Source organism: Fusarium pseudograminearum, chromosome 1 (assembly GCF_000303195.2).
Source record: "Fusarium pseudograminearum CS3096 chromosome 1, whole genome shotgun sequence".
Lineage (NCBI taxonomy): Eukaryota > Fungi > Ascomycota > Sordariomycetes > Hypocreales > Nectriaceae > Fusarium > Fusarium pseudograminearum.
The window spans coordinates 9,733,477-9,758,444 of NC_031951.1; the positions used below are offsets into that span (position 1 = coordinate 9,733,477).

At 49.1% G+C, this 24,968-nt stretch overlaps 9 protein-coding genes across 9 annotated transcripts; 5 read left to right on the forward strand and 4 right to left on the reverse strand.

The window, feature by feature from the left end:
• Positions 1-836: 836 nt before the first annotated feature.
• On the forward strand, positions 837-1,592 carry FPSE_04536 (uncharacterized protein; the record flags this gene model as incomplete). Its single annotated transcript, XM_009257654.1, has 5 exons — positions 837-847; positions 908-941; positions 989-1,115; positions 1,178-1,452; positions 1,485-1,592. 5 exons carry the CDS (start codon positions 837-839, stop codon positions 1,590-1,592), a joined length of 555 nt encoding a protein of 184 aa, XP_009255929.1.
• A 2,291-nt stretch (positions 1,593-3,883) lies between these two features.
• FPSE_04535 (uncharacterized protein) lies at positions 3,884-4,938 on the forward strand (the record flags this gene model as incomplete). The annotated part of the gene is made up of 2 exons (XM_009257653.1): positions 3,884-3,889; positions 3,937-4,938. The coding sequence occupies 2 exons, from the start codon at positions 3,884-3,886 to the stop codon at positions 4,936-4,938; spliced, it is 1,008 nt and encodes a 335-aa protein (XP_009255928.1).
• A 1,047-nt stretch (positions 4,939-5,985) lies between these two features.
• Positions 5,986-6,979, forward strand: FPSE_04534 (uncharacterized protein; the record flags this gene model as incomplete). The annotated part of the gene is made up of 2 exons (XM_009257652.1): positions 5,986-6,011; positions 6,067-6,979. The coding sequence occupies 2 exons, from the start codon at positions 5,986-5,988 to the stop codon at positions 6,977-6,979; spliced, it is 939 nt and encodes a 312-aa protein (XP_009255927.1).
• Positions 6,980-7,182: 203 nt separating this feature from the next.
• FPSE_04533 (uncharacterized protein) lies at positions 7,183-7,971 on the reverse strand (the record flags this gene model as incomplete). The annotated part of the gene is made up of 1 exon (XM_009257651.1): positions 7,183-7,971. The coding sequence occupies one exon, from the start codon at positions 7,969-7,971 to the stop codon at positions 7,183-7,185; it is 789 nt and encodes a 262-aa protein (XP_009255926.1).
• A 1,425-nt stretch (positions 7,972-9,396) lies between these two features.
• Positions 9,397-10,170, forward strand: FPSE_04532 (uncharacterized protein; the record flags this gene model as incomplete). The annotated part of the gene is made up of 1 exon (XM_009257650.1): positions 9,397-10,170. The coding sequence occupies one exon, from the start codon at positions 9,397-9,399 to the stop codon at positions 10,168-10,170; it is 774 nt and encodes a 257-aa protein (XP_009255925.1).
• Positions 10,171-10,714: 544 nt separating this feature from the next.
• FPSE_04531 (uncharacterized protein) lies at positions 10,715-11,390 on the reverse strand (the record flags this gene model as incomplete). Its single annotated transcript, XM_009257649.1, has 3 exons — positions 10,715-10,761; positions 10,813-10,858; positions 10,911-11,390. The coding sequence occupies 3 exons, from the start codon at positions 11,388-11,390 to the stop codon at positions 10,715-10,717; spliced, it is 573 nt and encodes a 190-aa protein (XP_009255924.1).
• Positions 11,391-12,438: 1,048 nt separating this feature from the next.
• On the forward strand, positions 12,439-15,769 carry FPSE_04530 (uncharacterized protein; the record flags this gene model as incomplete). Its single annotated transcript, XM_009257648.1, has 5 exons — positions 12,439-12,615; positions 12,686-12,770; positions 12,823-12,944; positions 12,997-14,605; positions 14,658-15,769. 5 exons carry the CDS (start codon positions 12,439-12,441, stop codon positions 15,767-15,769), a joined length of 3,105 nt encoding a protein of 1,034 aa, XP_009255923.1.
• Positions 15,770-16,706: 937 nt separating this feature from the next.
• On the reverse strand, positions 16,707-18,310 carry FPSE_04529 (uncharacterized protein; the record flags this gene model as incomplete). The annotated part of the gene is made up of 6 exons (XM_009257647.1): positions 16,707-16,815; positions 16,866-17,028; positions 17,080-17,854; positions 17,916-18,012; positions 18,078-18,114; positions 18,211-18,310. 6 exons carry the CDS (start codon positions 18,308-18,310, stop codon positions 16,707-16,709), a joined length of 1,281 nt encoding a protein of 426 aa, XP_009255922.1.
• A 1,540-nt stretch (positions 18,311-19,850) lies between these two features.
• Positions 19,851-23,349, reverse strand: FPSE_04528 (uncharacterized protein; the record flags this gene model as incomplete). The annotated part of the gene is made up of 2 exons (XM_009257646.1): positions 19,851-20,601; positions 20,654-23,349. The coding sequence occupies 2 exons, from the start codon at positions 23,347-23,349 to the stop codon at positions 19,851-19,853; spliced, it is 3,447 nt and encodes a 1,148-aa protein (XP_009255921.1).
• Between the last annotated feature and the right edge of the window lie 1,619 nt (positions 23,350-24,968).

Below are 24,968 nucleotides of genomic sequence, written 5' to 3' on the forward strand. Positions count from 1 at the left end.
CAAGGTTGTTACACAGACAAAGACTCCTTGATCGAGATAACGGGTTGGTGTGGAGGTGGTATTAAAGACAAGTGCACCAGCTTGGCGACCTGTGGACCGCACTTGCTACTAATCGGTCTTTATATAGAGCACGATTCATTATAAACCTGCGGATATTTGAGTTTGTACCCATCGGAGTATAGCATATCAATCTTTTGTTAGCGAGTCATCAGTGACTGAACGAGCGGATACATGAACGTACTAATGAACAGACGGTTAGCTTCCATTGCATCTAACTTTGGTACCTGGTTTGGTATCCTGAGACACCGATGGTGAATACACTGAGTTTGACATCAACAATAGTGTGGTCGCGTGCTTTATGATACCTAGAAATGGTTCGTTTCGCAAGAAGGCGCTACTATGATTGGATATATAATAGTATCTTTCATATCGGGTTTCGAGGCTCTGTCAGGATCTGGGGGATATTATGTGTATAGAAATTACCTATCAGTTAGCGACTTTGGAATAGTTTAGCCCATAGATATCATAAGATTCCATTAAATTGTTTGCCTTGGAAGCTTAACTCAGTTTTGTACCTGCAACCGCTGCCATACATGTCTAGGCCGTTGCCTGAGTTGTCGATTCAGGCAAGCAGTGTTGGAGGGTCTGGGCCTTGGTGGATTGGCTGGAGCCTGGGCCACTTCATCATTGGACCTTTGCCCAGCTCGTCACCAACCCGCCCGAATTGCTTTCGTGTCCACCTCAAAGCTAGAATTGTATCCTCCGTCATCTTTCTCGAAACCCGTCCCCGACTTTGACCTGCACGCCTCGACGTAGGCTTGACACGATACATCATCATGGCGATCCAGTATGATTTCCCACGGCCAACCAATTTTCCCCGCCCGCTAATCAAGACTTAATTCGACAGCTACCTTATTCTCCTATCTCGCCAAGGCAAAGTGGTGCGTACAGTCGCTCACATGCACCGCTTAACACGATCACTAACTAGTCACGACAGCGCCTTGCCAAATGGTTCTCAACCCTCTCACCTAAGGATAAGGCCAAGATCGTCAAGGATGTATCTCAGCTTGTGCTCGCTCGTAGAACGCGCATGTGCAACTTCCTCGAATACAAGGGTCAGCCTTCTTCCGCCCCTTTTGTCATTTGTTTGGATGAGCTCAGGCTAACCTCTGAACAGATACTAAGATCGTCTACCGCCGATATGCTTCGCTTTTCTTCATCGCCGGCTGCTCCTCTGACGATAACGAGTTGATCACCCTCGAAATTATTCACCGATATGTCGAACAGATGGATAAAGACTTCGGGAATGTGTGCGAGCTCGATATTATCTTCTCCTTCACCAAGGCATATTACATTCTCGACGAAATCCTTCTCGCGGGCGAGCTGCAGGAGACGAGCAAAAAGAACATTCTTCGCTGCATTGGCCAGCAAGATTCTCTTGAAGACATGGAGGTGAGTGACGACCAGCTTGATAAACTGTGAAGTTTTGTGATAGCCCGGCGACCTGCACCCAAACTACCCAACATCGCCGCAAACCAGCTGACGCCAACCTTTTCCACAAGGTCGAGGACGAAGTTACAAAGATCATGTAAACATCCCTCGACGATCTTGTAATTGCTGTCCAGCCCAGCAATAGTTCGACCTCGCCTCACGAAACGTCAGATCGACTCGTCCAATTTCCATAAAACGCTTTCATACGAGCTACAGAATTATCACTGGCTAAGGATTGACTTTGGATCAACAGGTCGACGAACAAATAATAGGGTCGCTCAAGGAGACGGGAGTTCTGTAATGTGAAAGTCTCAGGCGGCTGAGCATCTCTTCAATGGGAAGAGAGGACACGTATGTTTACATCGTGGGAACCGGCGCAGGTGGTGTTTGGGAGTCTCGGGCCAAGAAGGCCTTGTTTTGTAGATCTTTGACGGTGGAAAACCACCTTCTTTTATATCAAGAGATGAGGCCTCTGGGTATGGTGGTTGCGACAGCTTGCGGCGATCGGTACAGATGCGCTCAGGCCATTTGCGTTGAGCATCGATGGAACACTGGAAGGATACCGAGTCTTGAGCGTAAAGCGGAAGAACTGCTGCAATGGCCATCGTCAGATGCTCTATGCCATTGAGAATGCTCGATCCTGACACGTTTGTTTCCTCCATGTGCTCAACGAACCCCGAGTTCAGCCGCATTTCTCCGTCGCAACGCCTCCACCCAGAACCAGAATCAAGAGAAAGCGATTGACGTTATTTTCCTGTTTTCCGTTTCCTTTTCCAATGTTGAACTGACTTTAGATCATGACTTGAGTAATGGATTCGTTTCATTGTTCCAAAGACGATGCACCATGCGATGAAGCGCGTGGTTACGGAACAGAGTCCTATTCGCCAGCACTGGTCACTCGTGGGGCCCCCTATTGCAGTGCCACAAACCTACGCATTCAGATCTTCATCAGAACCACGAGATTGCCATGGAGAACATGGGCAGATCGATTGGATTGTAAGTCGGCAGCAAAGAAATCGCCTATCAATTAGGGAGTCCGAGTTTGTCTCATGAGAGCCAAAAGATCAAGCATGAGCTGTCATGACAGGGGAAGACCCTTGATTCGTCTTGGCTGGGCTCTAGCCTAGATTGACCCTGACCCTGGCAGTGCCGAAACCAACTGGCGCAATCTGGATCCCCCCCCGGAATTCCCAACAATGGCCGAGACCGGGTTAAGCTCAGGTCAACTCGCATCATGAGCTTAGTATCAGGATCCCGTGGCCTGCCGCAGCATTAATCACATCAGGTTTGAGTGGGTTTCCACGTCGTTGTTGGACAAGAAGCGACACAGTACAGCACAGCTCAACGCAGCGCTACGCTATTACCACGGATGCCACGCAAACGCAAATGCAAGACAAAGTTGCAGCCCATCATCATCCGCTGACCACCGTCCCCTCCATCCTGTCCCATCCCATTCCACCGTATCCCGAAGCCGGTCACTCCCATCCATCCTCTCAATCAATCAATCAATTCATTCGATTTTGGCCCCTCACCTTATCAGTCATCATTTCCTGTTCCTGTTCTTATGTTTCTTTGTTGGCCTTGGTTCTGCTTACGGTTTACCCAAGTGAAATCATCATCTTTCAGCCGTTGCTTGCTTATCTCAACAACCATTATTTCCCCTTTCCATCAACAGTTCCATACACCGACCGACCAGGTACACTCGGCAATCTCCCGCCCAATCTTGATCAGTCCCTGCGTACATACTACCTACTAGTCTAGGTACTTGGTCGTCATCATCATCAGCATCCAAAACCTTTTTTTTATCTTAGGGCTCGGGGTTCTGCCGACTGCATCGTATCTTTCATTACCGCCGTGTTCTATCTAAGTTACTGATTGCGCCCCTCTCCCAAACGGCTCCGGCGATCTTCAATCACCGACTTCTATCCTTCCAAACCCAATCACCTATTCTCAACCCTCCTTCTTCCATCATCAGATTTCCTGCATTTACCTTTCCAACTATCGCGACCAACTTCAATCTTTTTTACCGTTTGGATCGCTACCTAACTGTCGCATTACTCTCCGTGTCGCGACAACTGTCACCTGCCGGCCCACCGAGACTCCACGCTGACGCAATCTGTTCCCTTGACTACTCAGTCCTCAGGGTATCAGAAAAGTTGCCTGCTTGAGGCATAAGAGACGAAATTAGTAAGTCAGCTTATGATACTTAGACCAGCCTTCTTAGGCTGTTTATTTTCGTACCCCAAGACTTGGTGGACTAACGTTTCTGCTACCCACTAGGTAATCAGTTGACCAGCTGTCGCATCACGCATTTACGTCTCAACACATCAGCGCATCAGCACCACGACAATCTATCGTGAATCAAGAGACCTGTCCCTCTCCGGCCTTCAAGATGAAGGTAATTGACTTTTGCTATAACAATATATTGTTACTCACACGCAGCAGTATCTACCAGTACAAGATTTCGAGGCGGTGACGAGCACGCTCAACTTCAATACTCCGGACTGCAACGTGACGGGCGGATGCGATCTCTATACAACGAAAGCATCGGGCTCTGATAAGAAGCTGTATAAAAATATTGATAACGACCTAAACTCGCAACATGAAGCTCTCCTAAAACTCGGCGCTAGCCTCTCACCACCTGAACGCGCTCACATGCTGGCTACATCGCCGAGCATGCAGATGTTTTCGCACTCAAGCGCTTTTGGTCCACTTTCCGAACTCTCAAGTCGCAAGACCTTTGCATACCTCATTGCGACACTCAATGCAAGCCACCCACACTACGACTTTTCCCATGTGCTTCGACCCAACGACTTCAAGCGCGAGCGGAATTTGCGTCGCGTTATGATCAATCTCGATTCAATCCTCCAGAACGTGAGGCCGAATTTCGAGCCTAAATCCTTAGGGTCCTCCTTAGGTAGCGAAGCTACTTCTTCAATCTGGGGACCCCAATGCTGGTCGTTGATCGATAAGGAGATGCATCTTAACGAGTGCACCATTTTCAGCTACAACCCTGACAGCGACCCTTTCGAGGAAGATGAGAGTGCTATTTGGGCATCGCACTACTTCTTTTTCAACCGCGCATTGAAGCGAGTTGCCTACCTATATGTTCGTGTTGTACCAGTCATCTCATCCCACAGCCCGACCCTCCGGCCCGCCAATCTTGCAAGAAATCACAACCAACAACTCGAGTCAGCTGGCGCACAAAAACGCGCCAATTACTGGCTTGGTGAAAATGCGGAGTTGGTACCTTACAATGAAGGTGACGAGTATCTTGACGATGGCCTCTTCTGGAACCGCGGGGAGAACGGAGATCTCGTCGCCTACTCGGATGATGAATTCGAAGATGATATCGACGATATGGATATGAACATGCTCGACAGAAGTCTCGACAGAAGTTCTGATAGATTCATGAGTGAAGACATCGCAGGCCGTATGGAGATCTGAGGCGGTCTTACCAGGCTTCTGGCGGCAACCAACTATTATCACGTTCCTTCTTCGTTGCGCTTTTTTATCATTCAACATTATTCTTGCCTCAAATCTGGTTACTGGAAGCACGAGAAACGAAATTAGTAGGTCAGCTTATGATACTTAAACCAGCCTTCTTAGGCTGTTTGTTTTTGTATCCTGAGATTTAGGGGGCCCGGCAGGCTTCTGGTCGGTGAGAGCGGGTGAGATCCGCGACATGAGGCGTTTCCGGGGATCACATTTCGGCCTGCTTTTTTCCTGGCGATGAAGGCACGCGTTGGTGACTTTTATTGGGCGTTTCTTTTTTTGTTTTGTTTTGTTTAATCCTGTTCATCAATGTCCTTTTTATCGGGTTTGGCCATACTGCTGTGCTTGCTTGGACTATCCCCTGATTTAGCTATGCTCGGGTATATAAATGGTCTTTCGGGTTAGGATTTCAGTTGGGAATGGTGTGAGAGTCTGGTCATCGCTGAAGCCATGGGAAACTCGGGTAGGACGACTCTTACGGTGACGACGTATATGACGGGTAGGGGATAAGGTGGGCTAGGCAGGCTGGTCTTTGCTTTGACACGATAATGCAAGTTTATGATTTCAGTTTCCTGCGATTTGGATATTCGCCAAGGTTGAATGCCATAATTAATATTATACAAGAACCAGTTCCATCGTTGAGTTCAATTTGGGCTCTCCCATATAATGCTGTATATAAATTCACCTTTTTTTCGTACAACCAGTACACAATTCTGCTGTGTAAACCATGATTTCAAATCGCTGTCTTTAACAAATAGACATTACTAAGCTATCCGCTTTACCCCACGTATTCGATAACACTGGCACGCCTTTGGATAGACCAATTTGATCGGTCTGTTGCTTGACTGACAGTCTCCGAATTTACGCCTCCAAGACCCCGACAGGAAAAATTTCCCTCTTATTTTAGTCACAGTCTCGACTCGATCCATTCCCAACTTCTTCCTTCCAGTCTCATACTTTCAAAGCGTACTTATATTGCTTTGGTACAAGAACTCAACCATGACGAGACTTATTCTATCCACGGCGTAAGTTGTATCTGACTTCTGTGCGGGTTTATGCTTACAAAACCCCTCTCGACAGCAATGTCATGTTGGCAGGCCCCTCCATTATTCGCAAGCCCGGCAACGCCAGATCCAACCTCGAACTCGTCAATTCTCTGCGAGATAACATCGCTGAAGCTCAGCGCGACTATGCGATCGACACGGAAGGAACCAACGGCTTCACGAACGGCAATGCGCTCAACGGCAACCACGCAGCTGTAGAGCTTTGGACCGAGCGGCAGGACGATGCGCTGTATGTTCCTCGCATTAATTGGAATGCCGCTGGCCTACGAGAAGAGCCCAGCCAGTACGAGATCACCGTCAAGTTTTTTGTCCTCCCGGGCATGTCTGACAAGGCTCGGGAGCAACACGTCAAGAAAGCTTTGGATCTGGTCCGGAGAGAACTTGGCATCACCACAATCGATTTACTAATTGTGTCCTTCCCTGGAATTTCATTCGAGGGTAGCTGCGAATGGGAAGCCGACAAGACCAATGCCCACCAAGGAAACCTTGAGGAGGAACTCGCAACCTGGAAGGTTTTCGAGAGTCTACACAAGCAGGGCCTCGTGAAACGTCTGGCCGTGGCCGAATTTGGTAGCGAGAAACTGAGCGCCTTTATCAAGCATACGACTGTCCGACCCGTTATCGACCAAATCAACTTGCGAAACTGCTGCGATGTCCCACCTCCGCTGAAGAAGCTTGCGGAAGATGAAGGCGTTGAACTACACGTCCACAACGATTGTACCGACATCCTTCCTCATGGCACTCTACGAGAGCTCCTCAGCCACGGTTCGAAGGGTGCAGGCTTGCTTGCCGACTCAAGCAACAACGGCTCTGGCTTGACGGGTGAGCTTGTTCCTGAATGGGTTGTGCGATACACAGCTTTCGTACAGGATCGAGGCGTCATAGAGAACAAGGGATATTTCGCAGGAGCTGAGCTGGTGAGATCATAGCTGAGCATTCCCGCAACGGTCGAAAACGAAGAAGAGTAAACAGCAGGTTTCTTGGTATGTTTGGATCTGGAACCGCATATGATGAAATGTGGTGGCATCATTCGTCATTTGTTCTTTTTTGCAAAACAGCGAGCATCAGATACACGGAGTTTAGACACTATGGTAGGGAAATTGGCTGCAAGACGGCTTTTCTGTTTTTTGTTTCATCCAAGCATGCTTCGTTTGCGACCTCTCATCCGCACATCTTCCAACTTTTTAAGTACAACCTTGGCTTGTTTAAAGGTTTGACCGTAAGCATCGAGCACCTCTGAGAAGACACATTCTGCCCGAGGATGTGTACTACCAAAAGCTCTCTCCAAAACATAGAGATCTACTGCACGATCTTCGTCTGATATGCTTCCACTCGAAAGACCCAGGTCAATGATGACCAACTCTCCGTGCAAAGGATTATCGTCTTGCGGGTTGGCTAGAGGTTCTAGCATCATATTGCTTGTAGTCAAGTCGCCGTGAACAATGCCGACCTTGTGCATGTTACCAATAGCGGTACCGATTCTGCGCATGAGATCCTTCAACTCCGCGTCGTTCTCGATACCCTCCGTCCTGTTTCCTAGTCTCTCGTTGATGCTCTTACGGACAGGTCCTCCGGATATCCATTCCAGCATCAACCAACCGGCAGATTCATCTACAGCATAGACCGCCGGTACACGGACACCATCACGGCGGCACTTTGCAAGAATGCGAGCCTCTGAAAGGATGCGGTGTTTCGTAAGGCGCTGGTCAAGAATCGGGTGTCGCCAGGGCTTAGGAGGACGGTACTTTAGAGCGCAGGGAATATCCGGCAACAGATAGGTGGTTTTGTAGAGACGACCCTCGGCACCTTGTGTGATGAGGATTGGCGGGGTTGACGCGGGGTACTCGAGGATTTTAGGGAGGGGAAACTGGTGCGCTTGCGCCGCGGGGTCGGCGGTCGCCGTAGCCGTGGTTGTCGTCATGAGAAAAGTATTGACTTGATTATTGTTGAGAAAGGTTGAGAGGGGTTGATGCTTGCAAGGGGGAAATGGCTAGACGATGACAGTGGAGCTTGCAAGATCTGATGATTCTGACAAGCTGCAAGACTGGCGCAGGTACGGGGAGGGATGGCATCGATGAAGTCAGTGGAATGCGAGGAGGGGAACAGAATTGGCACCACCTTACGCGCCCTCCCTTCAACGGCCCGCAAAGTTTTGACTGGGTGTCAACTGACAGCGGCGTTTTTAACCTGCAGACAGCACCTTTACAGCGCTTTAGTACCTAAACGAATCAAGTTTATTCCAAGAAATCCTTGGCTTCTAATGCCAGCCAACTTTCTTTTCTCTTTACTCCTCCATTCCGATCAAACTCCAAGGTTACACTATACAGGCTATTGCAGGCTGTTTCATAACTTGCCTCTCAACAAAATTGATGTCTAAGACTTCGTTTTGAGCCCTAGAATCGATCCACTGGCATTTCTGGTAACCCTAATTCCAGACCTCCAGCTTAAACCCATGCATCGAATTCGACGGGCTTTGGAGCCCTGGCACTACTGAAAATAAACCTAGTGATAGCGTCCTGCAAGAATTGGTCACATCCAACCGATGGCGATACTCAGCCTGCAGATAAACCCACATGGAATTCTATGTCGAAACCCACTGTATGGTTCGGCAGCGCAGCATAGCATTAGTTCTTGGGAGACTGCCAATCTTGAACAGGCTTGTGATGCATCCTCTTGAACCATGACAGCAACGACTCGTGATGGCTACCTACATAAAGACAGAGATACTGTTCTATGTACTGGTCCGATACGGGTGAGGCGTTTTTGTAAACCACCACCATCAGTCAGCATCACCAGATAATCAACCATCTTGGCCGTTTCCTCCACCCCCCGGCACTTCCGCGCTCATAATTTATCTTACGGCGAACCCGCCGCTTACCCGGTCTAAGGGACCATGCACAGTACCAGTCAGACAATTGTAACGCCGTCAAATCGTGCGTCTCAACTGACCATGTGATGACTCTTCTGCCCTGTCTTGCCTCATGGACCGTCATTAGCTACGGTTCATCTGCAGCTGCAGGGGGCTCTTTATCCCCAGCCATCTGCACCAAGTGGCCTAGCACCATCACTTGTTGAGCACGAATCTGGAAGCCGGGCTTGTATGAGTCTAGAAACTACTTAGGTGCTTAATTGGAGCGCACACAAACGCGGGTTGTGTTTGCAGTAATTGGCTGTTGGTTGCGCTTGCGCTTGTTCCCTCGTCATCGCTCTTGTCTCCTTGCTTGCATCTTGTGCGCCTCTCTCCCCCATCTCTCCCTTTTCCCTCTCACAAACACTTAGCCCCAAGGATCATGCGTGATAGCTTCACCCACCACCTCGACTTGCCATCTAGACGCTCTGCTCAACCATGGCCGAGTTCAATCTGCTCCAGTGGACTATAATCCTCATTCTGATCGCCGTTGTTCTGTCCCTCATTGTCCTTGTCCAGATCGTCTCCAATTATACGGCCGCGTACCAAGCGGCACCGCTCGAGATCGCAACCTTTGTTGATACTGCCGACTTTTCTGTCCAGGAGAACGAGAGCTATGATCGCGACGTCGCAAAAGTGCAGCGTCTTGATGACAAGATTCGCTTGACGCGCCTTTTAAGGGAGATCCAAAAGACGGGCGATGATTTGCGCGAGGACATCAACGGCATGGTGCTTGAGGAAGATACCACAAAGTTGAAGACTGCCGCCAGGCTACTATGGGCATCGAAGCGAGCGAGGTTGGAGGATCGTGTCCGTAGGCTGGATATGCTACGCATGCGCTTTCTTGTTGTTTACATGGGCGTTGTCGCATCGCACACGAACACTATAAACAACACTATATATGAGAAGCCATCTTCAAGAGCGCCACCACCACCTCCCCTACCCACATCCAGAGATCTAGAAAAGTCGCCTGTTTTCAAGACTCCTACACGCCCTGCTCTTCCCAGAGGCATGTCGGAGAGTATCGTCAACCGTCCCCCATTGCGCAGGTTGACCACCCAGGCTCTAATTAACCATCCCGAGCCCATTCCAAAAGCCAGTCGCAAGGGCTGGGCAGGAGTCGTCCATGAGCTGCAGACATCGCCCAAGATGCAACAACGTCATGCCTCGATTGAGCGTGCAATGTCGAAATCATACTCACGGTCACCATGATGCTTGGGTTTCCATCTGGGTTTCTTTACAATTTGGGTTCCAATTGCAGCGAAAAGACACGACCATTACATATTGTATAATGCGATTTCATCGACTGGCATTACACGCTACACGTTGCATCTTACACACTACACTACACTTACATATTACACACTGTACACTGCACATTACACGGCGTTCTTGGTGTGGCCTGGTGACCTGGTGACCTGGTGGCCAGCAAAACATTAATGATAAAGCATGGTCCGGTATGACCACGGGCAATTCGTCAATCACAGGGGGCATGGTTGAATGAGTGATGATTAACGATGGGTTTATTTGTCGATAATGAAGGTTGGAGGAGTTTGGTACACTGATTTCATTTCACTTCTATAGATGGGATGATACCCTTTCCCTGTGGTCTCAGGACACGATGTTTTGATTGTACGTTTTCTTAGTTATTTTACTTATATATCTATATTTGAATCTGTTGCCACTCTTGATCATAATCCACAGGTTCTGATGGGTTACAGTGGATATCGATAAGCATGGATGCCACAGTCCTCGATTAATGACCAGTCACAGCTTCGGGGCCGGTTCCATTCCTCTCTCCAACTGTAAGATTGTCAGTTCATGAAGCTTATAAGATTGACCATGTTGACTTACCATCGAGTGCCACCAAGAAACGGCTTACACAGTTGTAACATGCGACCTATTGCTGGTGTTAGGTCAAGTTTGGAGATTAATGCAAGAGTTCGGCTTACTGTCGCCGTGATTTCTACAATTTCCTGCTCGTTGAAGAACTCTCGCAGACGGTCAAACGTCTCATCCTTGACTTGAACATTCCTCGTCATCTCGTCTGTGAAGAGCAGGACGGCCCATTGCTTCTCCGACAGCTCAGCAGGTCGCTCGCCGAGGGTATCTTGCTTAATAGCCTCAAGTCCGGCCTCAGAAACACCACCCTTGACAGCCAGTGGCGCATGGTGCTTCCATTCGTACCATGCCTTGTTGCACACGGCAACTCGGGAAATGGCAAGCTCCCGCAAGTCATCGCTTAGCGAAGTTTTGGTGCGGACTGCGCCGAGGAATGAGTTCCAACCATCAGCAACATGAGGCGAGTGGAGGAGGGCCAAATCCAAGGATTGGAGGGGTCGAGGAGCACGACGTTCCTCTATGCGCTTCACAATGGCGGCATGCTCCTCGTTATTGGTCTCGGGAGGGTTAGATACATATGGGATTCTCATGATGACGGTTTGTTCCGGGCAGTCGGCTTGGTGTAAGTGATGTGCTCCGAAGACTTGACTTGAATACTGTAAGTTTGGAAGAAGAAGAAGAATGAATTATAAGCTATCAAGAAAGTGAGGTTTCAATACCAGGGGAGAAAAGAGTATATTAATGTGATGCGTACTCGCATTTGGTTATATATTCACCCGGCATAGCGCGGGGTTGGCTTTCAACTGCCAACTCCCGACTCCACTTCCCGAGAATCGGCGCCGAGAGACGGAGCTTGACTACGGCAATAAGATGAAAAATACCCGACAAGACAATATCCGTCAAGAGGTACAGAGTACGGTTACCGTTTATATATAGAGTTTTTGTTTATGAATTGGATAGCTCAAGCTAGCTTCCCAAGTAGCTATGGAATATTAGAATCTTAAAAGAAAAAGAATATCAGCCCAGCTGGTAAACAATAACTAAACCTTGACATGGATGGCTGTGCCGCCTGACTAGGTCCTGAATAACCGTTGAAGGAGTGACAGAGCCCGAGATGATAAGCACATAACTGTGCATGCAGTAGAATGATGGATTTGCAAGATTAAATTGAACATCGATCTCACCTGCAAAAACCAAATCTAGTACTTATAAATCTATGAATGCCTGTCGACTCAATCTCGAATTGGTTGCTCCACCAACTCCAACTACCTACCTACGGCCCTGTCCACATACATTTTTCGCCCTTCAACAGCACTTCTAATCTTCTTCACACGGCATCTATACAAACAAAAGAAAAACAAATCAAGACTAAGCAAAGAGAAGCGACGAACGAATCATCATCCGCCGATAATCACATGGTCCAGATTGTCAACATCTTTCTTTCCATGAGACCTACAGCTTGACTTGAGCTTGGATCATCACCCAAGAAACGCGCTGCGTATAATCACGTGACAGGGAGCTTCCACTTGGATCATTAACGCGACCTCACTTTTTCTCGCGTCGTCGCAACCTCCTGTCATCAGTTCCTCGTTACTTTCGCTTCTTTCGTCACTCTAGATCGCGCATCCATCAAACACGATGGCCGAGATCAAGATTGACAGCAAACTCTTCCAGGAGCGCATTTCGCACTTCGCCACAGCCTGGAAGAATGACCTACGCTCCAAGGATGGCCTATTCAACGGCGCCCAGTCTCTAGTGGTGATGATGGGCAAGGTTGAGGAGGTCCCCGAATTCCACAAGAACAATGCGATTCACGTATGCATGCGACTACAAAACCGCCCCAAAAAAAATCGAATGCGATCAATATGCTGACACGATACTATAGTTCTGGCTTCTTGGATACGAATTTCCAACAACCCTGATGTTATTTACGCTCGACACTCTATACATTCTCACAACCGCAAAGAAAGGTTTGCCGCTTCCAACACTCCACTGCATTGGATTGCACTAACCGCGACCTAGCCAAACATCTCGAACAGCTCAAAGGCGGCCGATTCCCGATCGAAGTGCTCGTGCGAGGCAAAGACGCTGCGGAGAATGAGAAGCTTTTCGTCAAGCTCACCGATAAGATTAAGGAGGCAGGAGTAAGTTGGTCGCCGATTAACGTTTGAATATTTCTAACGACTGTGTTTGCAGAACAAGGTTGGCACAATCGCCAAAGACACCTCCCGAGGACCCTTCGTCGACGAGTGGAAGAAGGTGTTGGCCGAACACTGTAAGGAGGTTTCCCAGGTCGACATCTCAGCAGCCCTTTCCACCTACGCCTTTGCCGTCAAGGATGAGAGTGAACTCCGAGCGATGCGAACTGCCTCCAAGGCCTGTGTTGCCTTGATGACCCCCTACTTCCTCGACGAGATGTCCAACATTCTTGACGCCGAAAAGAAAGTCAAGCATTCCATGTTGGCCGACAAGGTCGACAAGAAGCTGGACGATACCTCATTCTGGAAGACTGTGCAACTTCCCAGCAAGGGCAAGCTTCCTTCTGATCTCGATCCCGCTCAGCTGGACTGGATTCTGGGACCAGCGATCCAGAGTGGTGGCAAGTACGATCTTAGGTTCGCGGGCGAGTCCAACGACGACAACCTCCACGCAGGCATCATCATTGCCGCTATGGGTCTCCGATACAAGTCTTACTGCTCGACTATTGCACGAACATACCTCGTCGACCCCAACAAAGCTCAAGAGAGCAGCTACAAACTCCTCACTCTAATTCACAACACCATCATCAAGGAAATTCGTGATGGCATGACGGCAAAGGAGGTGTACGGAAGGGCTGTTGGTATCATCAAGAGCAAGAAGCCGGAAATGGAGAAGCATTTCCTCAAGAATGTCGGTTGGGGTGTCGGATTGGAGAACAAGGACCCCACCCTCGTTCTCAACGCGAAGAACCAGAGAGTTCTGAAGGACGGCATGACCCTTATCATCAACACAGGTTTCCAAGATATCGAGAACCCACACCCTCAGGACAAGAACAGCAAAGTCTACGCCTTGGTCCTGACTGATACCATCAGAGTTACTTCGTCAGAGCCTGTGGTTTTCACTGCCGAGGCGCCCACAAGTGCCGATGCCAACTCTTTCTTCTTTAAGGACGACGAGGAAGCCGAGCCTGCTCCCAAGAAAGAGAAGAAGGACTCACGTGTTGGCGCTGTTGCAACCAAGAACATCACAACCACAAGACTTCGCTCAGAACGCACAACTCAGGTCGCTAATGACGATATCGAGAAGAAGCGACGTGAGCATCAAAAAGAACTTGCAGCCAAGAAGCAAAGGGAAGGTCTCGCGAGATTCTCCGAATCCACAAATGATCAGAACGGAGGCGAGGTTAAGAAGTTCAAGCGCTTCGAGTCCTACAAGAGAGACAACCAGTTTCCCGTCAAGATCAAGAATCTTGAGGTTGTTGTTGACAGCAAGAACAGCACAGTCGTTTTGCCTATCATGGGACGTCCTGTGCCTTTCCATATTAACACCATCAAGAATGCCAGTAAGAGCGACGAAGGTGAATGGTCTTTCTTGCGTATCAACTTCCTGTCCCCTGGTCAGGGTGTAGGTAGGAAGGATGACCAGCCTTTCGAGGATGCCTCGGCGCATTTTGTGCGAAGTTTGACCTTCCGATCGTCCGATGGTGAGAGATACAACGAAATAGCAACTCAAATCTCCAACATGAAGCGCGATGTAGTCAAGAAGGAGCAGGAGAAGAAGGATATGGAGGACGTCGTTGAGCAGGATAAACTTGTCGAGATAAGAAGTGAGTCAGCCTTGAATGTTTTTGTGACCAGACGATACTAACTGATAACTAGACCGACGTCCGGCTGTATTGGACAACGTCTATATTCGCCCTGCTATGGAGGGCAAGCGAGTCCCAGGAAAGGTTGAGATCCACCAGAACGGTATTCGATACATCTCACCCCTGAACGCTCAGCACAGAGTAGATGTACTATTCTCAAACGTCAAGCACCTTTTCTTCCAGCCTTGCCAGCATGAGTTGATCGTCATCATTCACATTCACCTCAAGGATCCTATTATTGTCGGCAACAAGAAGAAGACAAAGGATGTCCAATTCTACCGAGAAGCGACAGACATCCAGTTCGATGAAACGGGCAACCGCAAGCGCAAGTACCGATATGGCGACGAAGACGAGTTCGAGGCAGAGCAGGAGGAGCGCCGACGAAGAGCTGAGTTGGACCGCCTGTTCCAGGGCTTCGCGCAAAAGATCGCTGAGGCTGGCCGAAACGAAGGTATCGAGGTTGACATGCCTATCCGCGAACTCGGATTCCACGGCGTGCCATTCCGAAGCAACGTCTTTGTTCAGCCCACCACCGACTGTCTTATTCAGGTTGTCGAGCCTCCCTTCATGGTTATCACCATTGAGGAAGTTGAAATCGCCCATCTGGAACGTGTGCAGTTCGGGTTGAAGAATTTTGACATGGTCTTTGTCTTCAAGGACTTTACACGAGCTCCTTACCACGTCAACACTATTCCCGTCGAGTTTCTCGACCAAGTTAAGGATTACCTTGACTCTTCAGATATCGCCTACACAGAAGGTCCCCTTAACCTCAACTGGCCGACCATCATGAAGACTGTCACAGCAGACACCCACCAGTTCTTTGCCGACGGTGGTTGGTCCTTCCTACAGGCTGATTCAGATGATGACGGAGGTGACCCGTCTGACGAGGAGTCTGCTTTCGAGATGGATGAGGATGAGTTCGATGAGGAGTCCGAATCCAGCGACGAAGGCTCTGACTTTGGCAGCAATGCTAGCGACGATGAAGGCTCTGACGCTGAGCTCGACAGTGAGGATGAGGGTGAAGACTGGGATGAACTAGAGCGCAAAGCCAAGAAGAGAGACCGTGAGAGCGCCATGGAGGAGGAAGACCGCGGTGCTAATAAGAAGAAGCAGCGCAAGCGCTAAACAGCTGGGCGGCGTGAGCTTGGAACTATAAGGCTCTGGTTGGTTTGCTTCTTCATTTGTACTAAAACATGCAATCTCTTTTTGGTTTCAACTTTGTGTGTGGGCTCTCGCAGTCTTTTGACGGGACGATATGGATAGCAGAGCAGCATACCTAAAATAGCTATTGTTGGTGAGAGGATGGTGCTCTTCCCAGTGTTTTTCGGGATGACCAGGATCGGTCAAGGACAGTTGTATTAGGCAGATTAAGATAAGATAATTTTATGATTTCGAGCAATTTTAGACAAGATTCCTTTAAAAACAATCGTTGCTTCTTACTGAGTACGTGGCCTGGAAGATATGGCGCTATATATATCATCAGTATTTCAAGTGTTGTAATCATCTTCACATCCCTTTTCAAGACAGCATTCGTAAACAGTTCAATTCATTCTATCCATGATTCCGAGTCGCAGCGCGCCAAACTCCCTACCCATATAAATACGTACGAAGCATACATTCCACGCTCTTTCTCCGTCCCATTTTTCTCAAGCCTTTTTGAAAGCATGGGTAGGCAAGACGCCGCTATACCACGAGGGAACATTGTTAGAGCCAGACCTTTTGCTTTGCTACCCTTCCAATGCCCAAAAAAGAAAACAGAAGAGTCGGAGGCTGCAATAGTGACTAGTCGCACAGAAAAAAAGGAAAAGACAAAGAGCCACATGAGCGATGAAAACAAATGGCGATATCCAAAAGACCAAAAACACATGATTCAGAGCACCATCTCTTGGTACCCAGTAGTCAACGCCAAGTGCTCGGTTCGAATACCCGACTACACGCCTGACCTGGACGGGGACGGCACAAGCAGGGGAGTTCCGCCTGTTGTGTTGGGCGGGGACTTGAGAGATGCAGAGGCTGGACTTGAAGGATCTTCGAGGAGAGCACGAGAATCGTCGCGAGCCGACTAGGCCTCGCCAGGACGGAGTTCACGACCGGAAGCGGCTGCCGTACTGGGGCCAGACTTGCCGCCAGGAGCGTTGTTCCACGAGAGATAAGTGTGATCACCCAATTTTCTGTTACCGGGTTAGTAAGAAACATATTCAGTGCCATGTAGGAGACAAACCTGGGTCGGATAAGGTGAGTGACTGTGAAGACAGTACCGAGAAGGATGCAAACACCACCGACGACAACGTAAGCGATGCCGAGGAAGGGGTTGCGTCCTCCGACAACGGTTCGGGTAGAGATAATGATGGACTTGGTACCCTTGTACTCTCGAGTCGGGAAATCTGATATGCGGTTAGATGAAATGTCCTAGCAACGTCCAGGAACTAACTTACGGTCATCAATGACAAGGTCGTAGGTTCCTGGCCACATGGCCTGGGTGTTGTTGCGCTGGTAAAGCTTGCTGAAAGTGGGAAGACCCGCAGTTCGCATCCAGACCTGGAAAGCCTCCCACTTCTTCAGGTCGGGAGGAGGGTTTTCGTCGGTGTATCCATTAGGGTAGCGTTTCTGCCAGTTGGGAGGAGGCACGATGTCGTCGTTACTATACTCAGTCTTCTTGTAAAGATCCTTGTCACTGTCCCATGAGATACCCGAGTTGTTGCTCATAAGGTATGTCCATGTGTCGTTGCCACCACCTGGGGGGTTTGTGAGCTCAGGGCTAGTGAAGGTGTCGTTGAACATGGAGTTTGCGATGAGACCACACGGGTAATAAGGCTTGTTTCCCTCTCCATACAGAGGAGTGCAGTCGGAATTACGAATGTCGCTGATGGATCGCTTTGAACCCTTGAGCTGTTCCCTGTCGAAGGAAAGAACGTATCGACGATGGTTCTGGTAAAAGTTGGTGAGGTGGTAGTAAAAGAGAACTGGAGGGCCCATCTCCTCTGGAATGGTGAACTTGAGATGGCATCGAGGGTTGAAGGTTTTAACACCGTTGTCGAGCGTGGAGCTAACGTTAACCTCGCGCGCCCATTGAGCATTCACGGAACTGTTAGAACTCTTGAATGCAGTGCTAACGGCGCTGTTGGGCATTCCTGTAAAGTTGCCTCCACTTTTAGTGCGGATAGAAGCATCGACAATGCAGTTGGTGTAGTCGAGTCGGATCTCTTGAACCTGTATTTGCGCATTAGAACGAAAGTGGTAGAGATGGCTTGGTGTTTCAGGGAAATTGTACCTGAGAGCTCGCGTACAACAGCAGACCGCCGATGGGAGCGAATATAATTCCAATGGCGAAGAAGAGAGGCAGGACAGTCTTTGGTGTGAGGATAGGCCTGTCGCATTGTATCAGCATCGAAGGGGCGATTGAGCATACGGGATAAGGGTAGCAATGACATACTGCCAGGCCTTTAGACGCTGCTGTCGAAAGGCAGTATCTAAGATGCATCAATCAGCATTTGTTGGTCTTCTTGTGCGTATCCATTCGCGCATAGTTTGTTTGTATGGAGCGCATTGTTTTGAGGCGCACTCACTCGCAGGGCGGCGACTCTTCTTCTTGTCCGGCTGCTTCGGGCCATCATTAGAATCCATGGAATCAGTGCGGTCGACCGCACGGGGTTGTTCGTCGGCCATTGTATCGTCGTCAGGATCGATCTATCCGTCTCGTTTCGTGCGCGCGATGTAAAGGTATTGTAATATCGTTGATGAAAGAGACTCGGAGTTGCGAGGGGAGGAAAAATATGCGACCCTCTTGTGAAGCTGACGGGGATAGAATGGAATGGTCGCGCTGTGGCTCGTGAAGCCTTACGTGTGTATTGAAGGAGTACGTACCATCCTCCTTATGGAAGGTACCTGCCACTCTACTAAAGGGCAGGTGGAGTAGGCTGTGCCCCCCATGAAGGAGTCCCAGAAGTCCAGTGGTTGGCGGGGAGCAACTAACGCGCCCCGGTGAAAAAGTCCCCTGAAACAAACCCTGCCGTTGAAAGATTATACACTGTAGATTAGCTTTAGCAACGGAAATCCCATGCAAAGGTTTATTTGATTATACATGCTTAGAATCACTGACATGATGAACGTCACACATCCTTGCTGGAGCATATATGTTCTTGATAGCTTAGTACCTAGGTAGTTATCACATAATTAATCAAGTTACCAGAGTAGGGTACATGCAGTTGAGATTATCAATGTATTACTCACTCGATCGATTAAATCAGCACCAGTTACACAAACCAATCAGCAAAAAGACAACTGAGTACAAACACAACCACAAAAAGATAACACCGACGCAGGCCTGATTCGAACAGACGCCTCCGAAGAGAATAGATTTCTAGTCTATCGCATTAGACCACTCTGCCACTGCGCCTTCTTGTGTGAAAGCTCTATGTGTTGCGCGGATCATGAAGCCAGGTTTCTTGTGCAAGTTTGGCTAGGAATGCTGTTGATAACCCACAGCAGCGCACCAATCTTGAATCACAAGGCGCCGTAGTATAAATTGGTTTGGCTTGATATCACTTAATGAGCTCTACAAGTCATAAATGTGTACTTGGGCTAAAGTCATGCAATGCGTCCAAGTGACAAGTTTCTGTTCTTCCTTCATCACAATATTATGCGTATATATATAATTACATGAGTATATATATACGTCTCATTCCCTTCCCCTTCTCTTATTCTTAATCTCCCTCGATTTCTCTTCTCTATCTCCTCTTTGAATGCTGTAGCCAAGCCGCCCCCCTTTCCACGCGGCCTCTTTCCAGCAGCAGCGAGTGGCTGAATAACTAGGGGAATAAAAACTAAATAAAAAATAGGCCAAAACGTGTACGCCTATGTTGTATGTACGAGCTCATCGACTGTAATGCGATGGCTAGGGAAAAAAGAGAAAGCATCCAAACTAGAAGATGAAAGGATAACAATAGTTTGGGGGCGCGCATAACAAGAACCCAGAGAAGTATCAGGCCGTTGTTTTCCTGACCAACCTCTTGCGGTTGAGTGAACAAAGAAAATGCTAAACTCCAAAAACATATTTCCTCCCGCTAAACTTTTGCAACTTAAAACAAATAAAGGATGTGCGAGGAAACAAGGTAGTGTGTGGGGTGGGTATGTCGTTAGGTGTGTGATACGTCGCTTTGCTTATGATCCCAATAAGGGTCTCAAGCATGAACATGGAAGAAAGGCATCATCCGTGCTTCTCCTTCGGTGCGCCATTCTCTCCCTCCTTATGTGGTGGAACGGCGTGCCCATTCGCTCTGGCCTTGGGCTTGAGTGAAGACGAGCGCTTCTCGTTCTCTGGTTCCTCGGGGATGGTCGCAAACTTCTTGAGAACTTGCTTGAGAGCTGGCCGTCGGATAGGTTTAGCAAGAAACTCATCCATGCCAGAGTCTATGCATTCCTTAACGTTGCTCTCTTCGGAAAAGGCTGTTAGGGCAACAATGGGAGATTTGTAGCCCATCTCCCTAATAAGCCGAGTACTTTGTAGTCCGTCAACATTCGGCATCTGAACGTCCATGAAGATAACGTCAAAAGACTGGTTTTTCTCCATTGTCGCCTTGACGAGATCGTATGCTTCCTGGCCGTCTTTTGCAATGGTCACGTCATAAACGTCCTCTAGTTTCAGCATACGGCTGACAACTTCGATGTTGGTCGAGTTGTCATCTGCTACCAAAACACGTACTCTTTGACCGCTCTTGTTCGCCATGGCACGGTCAATTTCGGCCATCTTTTGCTGAGTACTTTTCACAGCTGGAGGGTTGGCAGCAAAGTAAGGTTGGCTTAAGCCGACTAATCGAGGCTGAGGGTTGAGGGCACCCGCCGACTTCGTCTCAGCGGCAGGCTTAGGAGTGCTGGGGGCGGTGCGCTGTAGTTCCAAATCGCCGGCATCTACGCTTGTTGGTCGGGACTTGATACTGCTTGAAGCAGTGCTTGAAGTCCTAGATCTGAACATTAGTACAAATGTACACATCGCTGGCGATAAGAACTTACCGGTCTTTCACGTATTTCAGTGGAATCTGCATAGTGAAGGTTGTACCCACACCCACAGAACTCCGTAACTTGATAGAACCTCCCATAAGACCTGCCAACTGATGGCAGATACTCAAACCAAGACCAGTACCGCCGAACTTCTTACTCAAACCAAGATCTCCTTGGACGAAAGGCTCAAACACCTTTTGCTGCATGTGCTCAGGAATTCCCGGGCCAGTATCTTGAACCTCGAACTCGAAGATGTACGACTTGGCACCAGGGGGAGGCGGCGTGGGCGACCGCTCGCGGACTTGCACATGAGGTGTCGCCTTCGGGTCCCTGGGGTTGATAGAGAGTGCGGTCCCTGTGCTGACGAATTTCTGTGCCGAATTTCGACCCGAGGCTCCTGAATTAGCTGAGCTAGCGCTCCCACGTTGCCGAGGGCGTCCCGTCCGCGAGTTGTTTCGTGAGTTCTTAGAGATTGATGATGCCCGGCTGTCATTCTCGGCAAGTGCTTCTGCTTCTCCGAGACACTTGATGCGTACCGAAACAGTTCCATTGTGAGGCGTAAACTTCAGACTGTTGCTCACCAAGTTTATGATGACCTGGAGTATTCGATGCTGGTCACCCCAGAGGCACATGTCCTTGAGCCTTCCGGTTCCGTGGGGGCCCAGTGCTGGTAATCTTGTCTCGCCATTCGTCCGATCTGGGCTTGCACTGAACTCGACGTTGTCGGAGCTAATGAAATCTACTGAGAAGTTGATCTTTCCTTCCCGAACCTGTTTGTCAAAAATGGTCAAGATTTGTGATCGGATATCGGCCAGGCGAAACTCCCTCAACTCGAGACTGAGCTGTTGGCCAATCTGGTTCTTGGAAAAACTCAACAAATCCTCCAATAGATGAAGTAATAGGTCACCCGATTTGTAGAGCGTCTTCAACGACTGCTTGATCCTCACAATGTCATTCTCCTCCATGCACACGGCGCACATGCCAAGAATGCCATTCAAAGGGGTCTTGAGCTCATGGGAAATGTTGGCGATGAACAGCGTTTTGCTTTCGTTGGCTGCCTCTGCGGCCTTCTTGCTCTCCTCCAATTCTCTCGTGCGCTCGGCAACCTTGACTTCGAGAGATAGATACTGCTTCACTAATTCGTCGCTCATGTCGTTAAAGGTTCGGGTCAATTCAGTAAGCTCATCCGTGACAAAGTGTTTTCGATCATCGACCTTGGCAGGGATCTTGAACATCCGACGGGCCACATCTCGATTCGAGCTGGGTGCATTCGATTTGCCCTTGAGTCGTCGGATGAATTTAGCTATAGGCCCCTTCTTTTTCGACCGTCGTGATTGGCCTCCGGAGCTTGGAATCTCGTCATCAAAATCAGAGTCGGAGTCGATAAACGAGTCTTCGTATCCTGGAGGGTTGACCGACTTTTCCGTGGCAGCCTTAAGTTTTCGAATAGGCAAAACACTGACGTGAGCACAGGGAACGATAATCAATGCTATCAAACCCACAGTGCCAAAGACAGTACCAAGAAGGATATTCCTCAAAGTGTTTATTGGCTTATAAGCCTCCCATTTGGCTTTCTCGACGATGACTGTCCAGTTTGCCAGGGGGGTCTGTGTTCGAGCAAAGCCAACAGCGACACGGGCGTTTTGCTCGTTGTGGGTGTTTATTAGGGAGCTGGCGTTGCTGACCGTATTATAATGTTTGGTGAATGAATCGAATGCAGCTGGATAATTCTTTACCGGAAATGCCCTGTTGCCATACTCGCTGACAAACTGGTGAATGTCGTGAAGATCCTTGTGTCCTTCTGGACTCTTTGGGGGAAGGATGAATTTGACCATGACATTGCCAAATTCATCACGATTAGGGGTGTATGTCGCATTGCTTGCTGGCTGTGTCTTGTTAAAGCGGTTGGATCGGTCCGTTGGACCTATAAGTAGAACTGAGCCCGTCTCACCCAGTCCTTCACGAGAATCCTGGATCGCAGTGAGGGACTGAGCAAGAGTGACAACGCTCATATAGCCCAGGATGAAAGTGTCATTGTTGTCTCGAACAGGAATGGTCACGGACAGGAGAGAAGCAGACTCGTTGAGAACCAGAGGACCGAGCAATAAACCCCCATCGCGAGCAATTCTAACATCGTCGAAGGCCTCGGCTGCATATGCGGTTGTGTTGTTCCGTACATCGTTTGGTCGTTCGAGATCGATATATGTAAGGTTGGGGAACAGGCTTGGGGGGTAACCCAGGTCAGAGTTACCGAGACGAACATTAGACCCTTCCGAATCCTTGTAGGGGAGTTTGATCTCTGGTACCGAAAGAGATGTCACATTGAGCAAAACGCCGCCTTTGGTCTTTGTGTTGTTTCTCGAGAATAGTCTTATTTGCAGCAAGCCCGAAGCTGTGCTGACAGAAAGTGCGCTTTCGAGATCCTCGCGGGCATCTTCCCACTCATTCCTGCCAGTGTTGTAGTAGTTGGTGAGTGCGTTCTGGACGAGAATTCGGGAGGAAATGGTCATGGCGATGGTCTCAATAAGGTCCAGCTCGGCCGAAATCCGGGACGCCTTGAGAGAAGCTGTAAGTTGCAGGCCATCGCGCTCGATGTCGACGACAAAGCGGTTGACATAGATCCATGTTGGGATAGAGACGATGGCGAGGGAGACGAGAACGGCGAGGAGGACGAGGGCCGCAAGCTGCTCACGAATGGCGATGCGCATGATAGGCAGGCTAAAAGAAAGGATGCGAGGGTCGAGCGCGACGACGCGGCATCGTCAACTTTGTCGGGAAGCAATCAGTTCAAGGCGCAGAGGATGGGACAAGGGTCGAGGAAGTTGTGTTTGAAAGATCTGATGAAGCCTAACAGCAGTTTTACGGGGCAAAGATGAGGCTCGTCTCGGCGCCTGCGATCTTGGATAGAATTGGGTGGTCCCCTCTTGTCGTCGCTATCGCCGTCGTCCAGAATAACTAGAACTGCCCGTCGCAAAGGAAGGTTGCGGTTGTGGACCGATGATCGACAGCACAGCCAAGGGAGGCGAAAGCTTTCTGAGCGTGGGTGTGCTGACTCGGTGTTTCCGGAGATGGCAACCGTTTCAACAGCGACGGAAAGAAGCTGAAGAGTATGGCGATGGGTGAGTGAGTATGCGCGGATTGATCACCCTTGCTGCCGTTGCTTTGCCTGTGAGTATTGGACTCGATATTGTGCGGGTTTGGTCTAAAGGAGCGAGTTGTGCGAAGTCGCAACTACAGCTGACGGGACACAAGAAACTGTCCGGGATTTGGGATGTAAGAGCTGGGGGAGGAAGGATGGGGATTGGGAGGAGAGTACTGTGATCAGCGGAGGCTTTTTTGGGGTGTGCGACTTGGTTGGATGGCAGGTACCGTAGCAGCAGAGCAATAAAGCTTGGCCTTTTACAGAAGCTACCCGACGCGTGGAGGTGCAGACCTACGGACAGGTAGTCTAGGTGTTGAAAGGTGGTGCTTGTAGTGACTGGTTTCAGTGCCAAGGTATCATTCAATATCTGCCATTGATTGCATACTGCTTCTATCAACATTTGCTACAAGATAGACAACAAAGTCTGACAGGTTTTGGTGAATATGCATTCGTTTCCAAATGAAAAAAGGACATGTCAGAAATAACCGTCCCCCGTCGTTACCGGCCTTAGCCCAGTTGCAGACAGTCGTGAAGCGGACTGCGCGGAGATGGGCAGAGCCAATTGAGTCTGGCGCCATGGGGCGGGGAGTTAAAAAAGGTAAGCTGCAGGTGGACTATAGTGGACTGACTGTACGGGCTGGTTACAGTACCATGGTAGAGAGGTGTAGCCCGTTGGGCAGCGGGATTATGGCTTGACTTGAGATGAATTGAATAACAGAGATTTATTCAAAAGTTTATTTATCTAGTTCTTGACATCAACATGTTTTCTCTGGTTGCTAGCAGCAATTGTCGATAGTACAACTCAGTAGTGCTTATTCTTATTCAACATGGAAAAGAAAACAAACTCCATACTAGATTGAGTTCGGCTACGGGTGATGAACATTGATGCAAGGATGAAAAGGGTAACGATCGTCCACAGCCTGGCCGATCGCGTGCATCGATTAACACAAACGAGAGCGAGAGCCCTATGAGGAGAGAAAATAGAGAGAGAAGCAGAGGGGGGAAAAAGAAGAGGAGAACAACGCACAGACAGAGATAGAAACAGAAACAGATGGGCGGAATTAAGCGGATCAGGATGAATGCGACACGAGATGGGGTCAAGGTTAAAATATTATTCAAGACGACCTGAACAGCTGAAAGACGGATTAGGCCAGTGCATAAAGTCTAAATGCATACCCAGGGAGC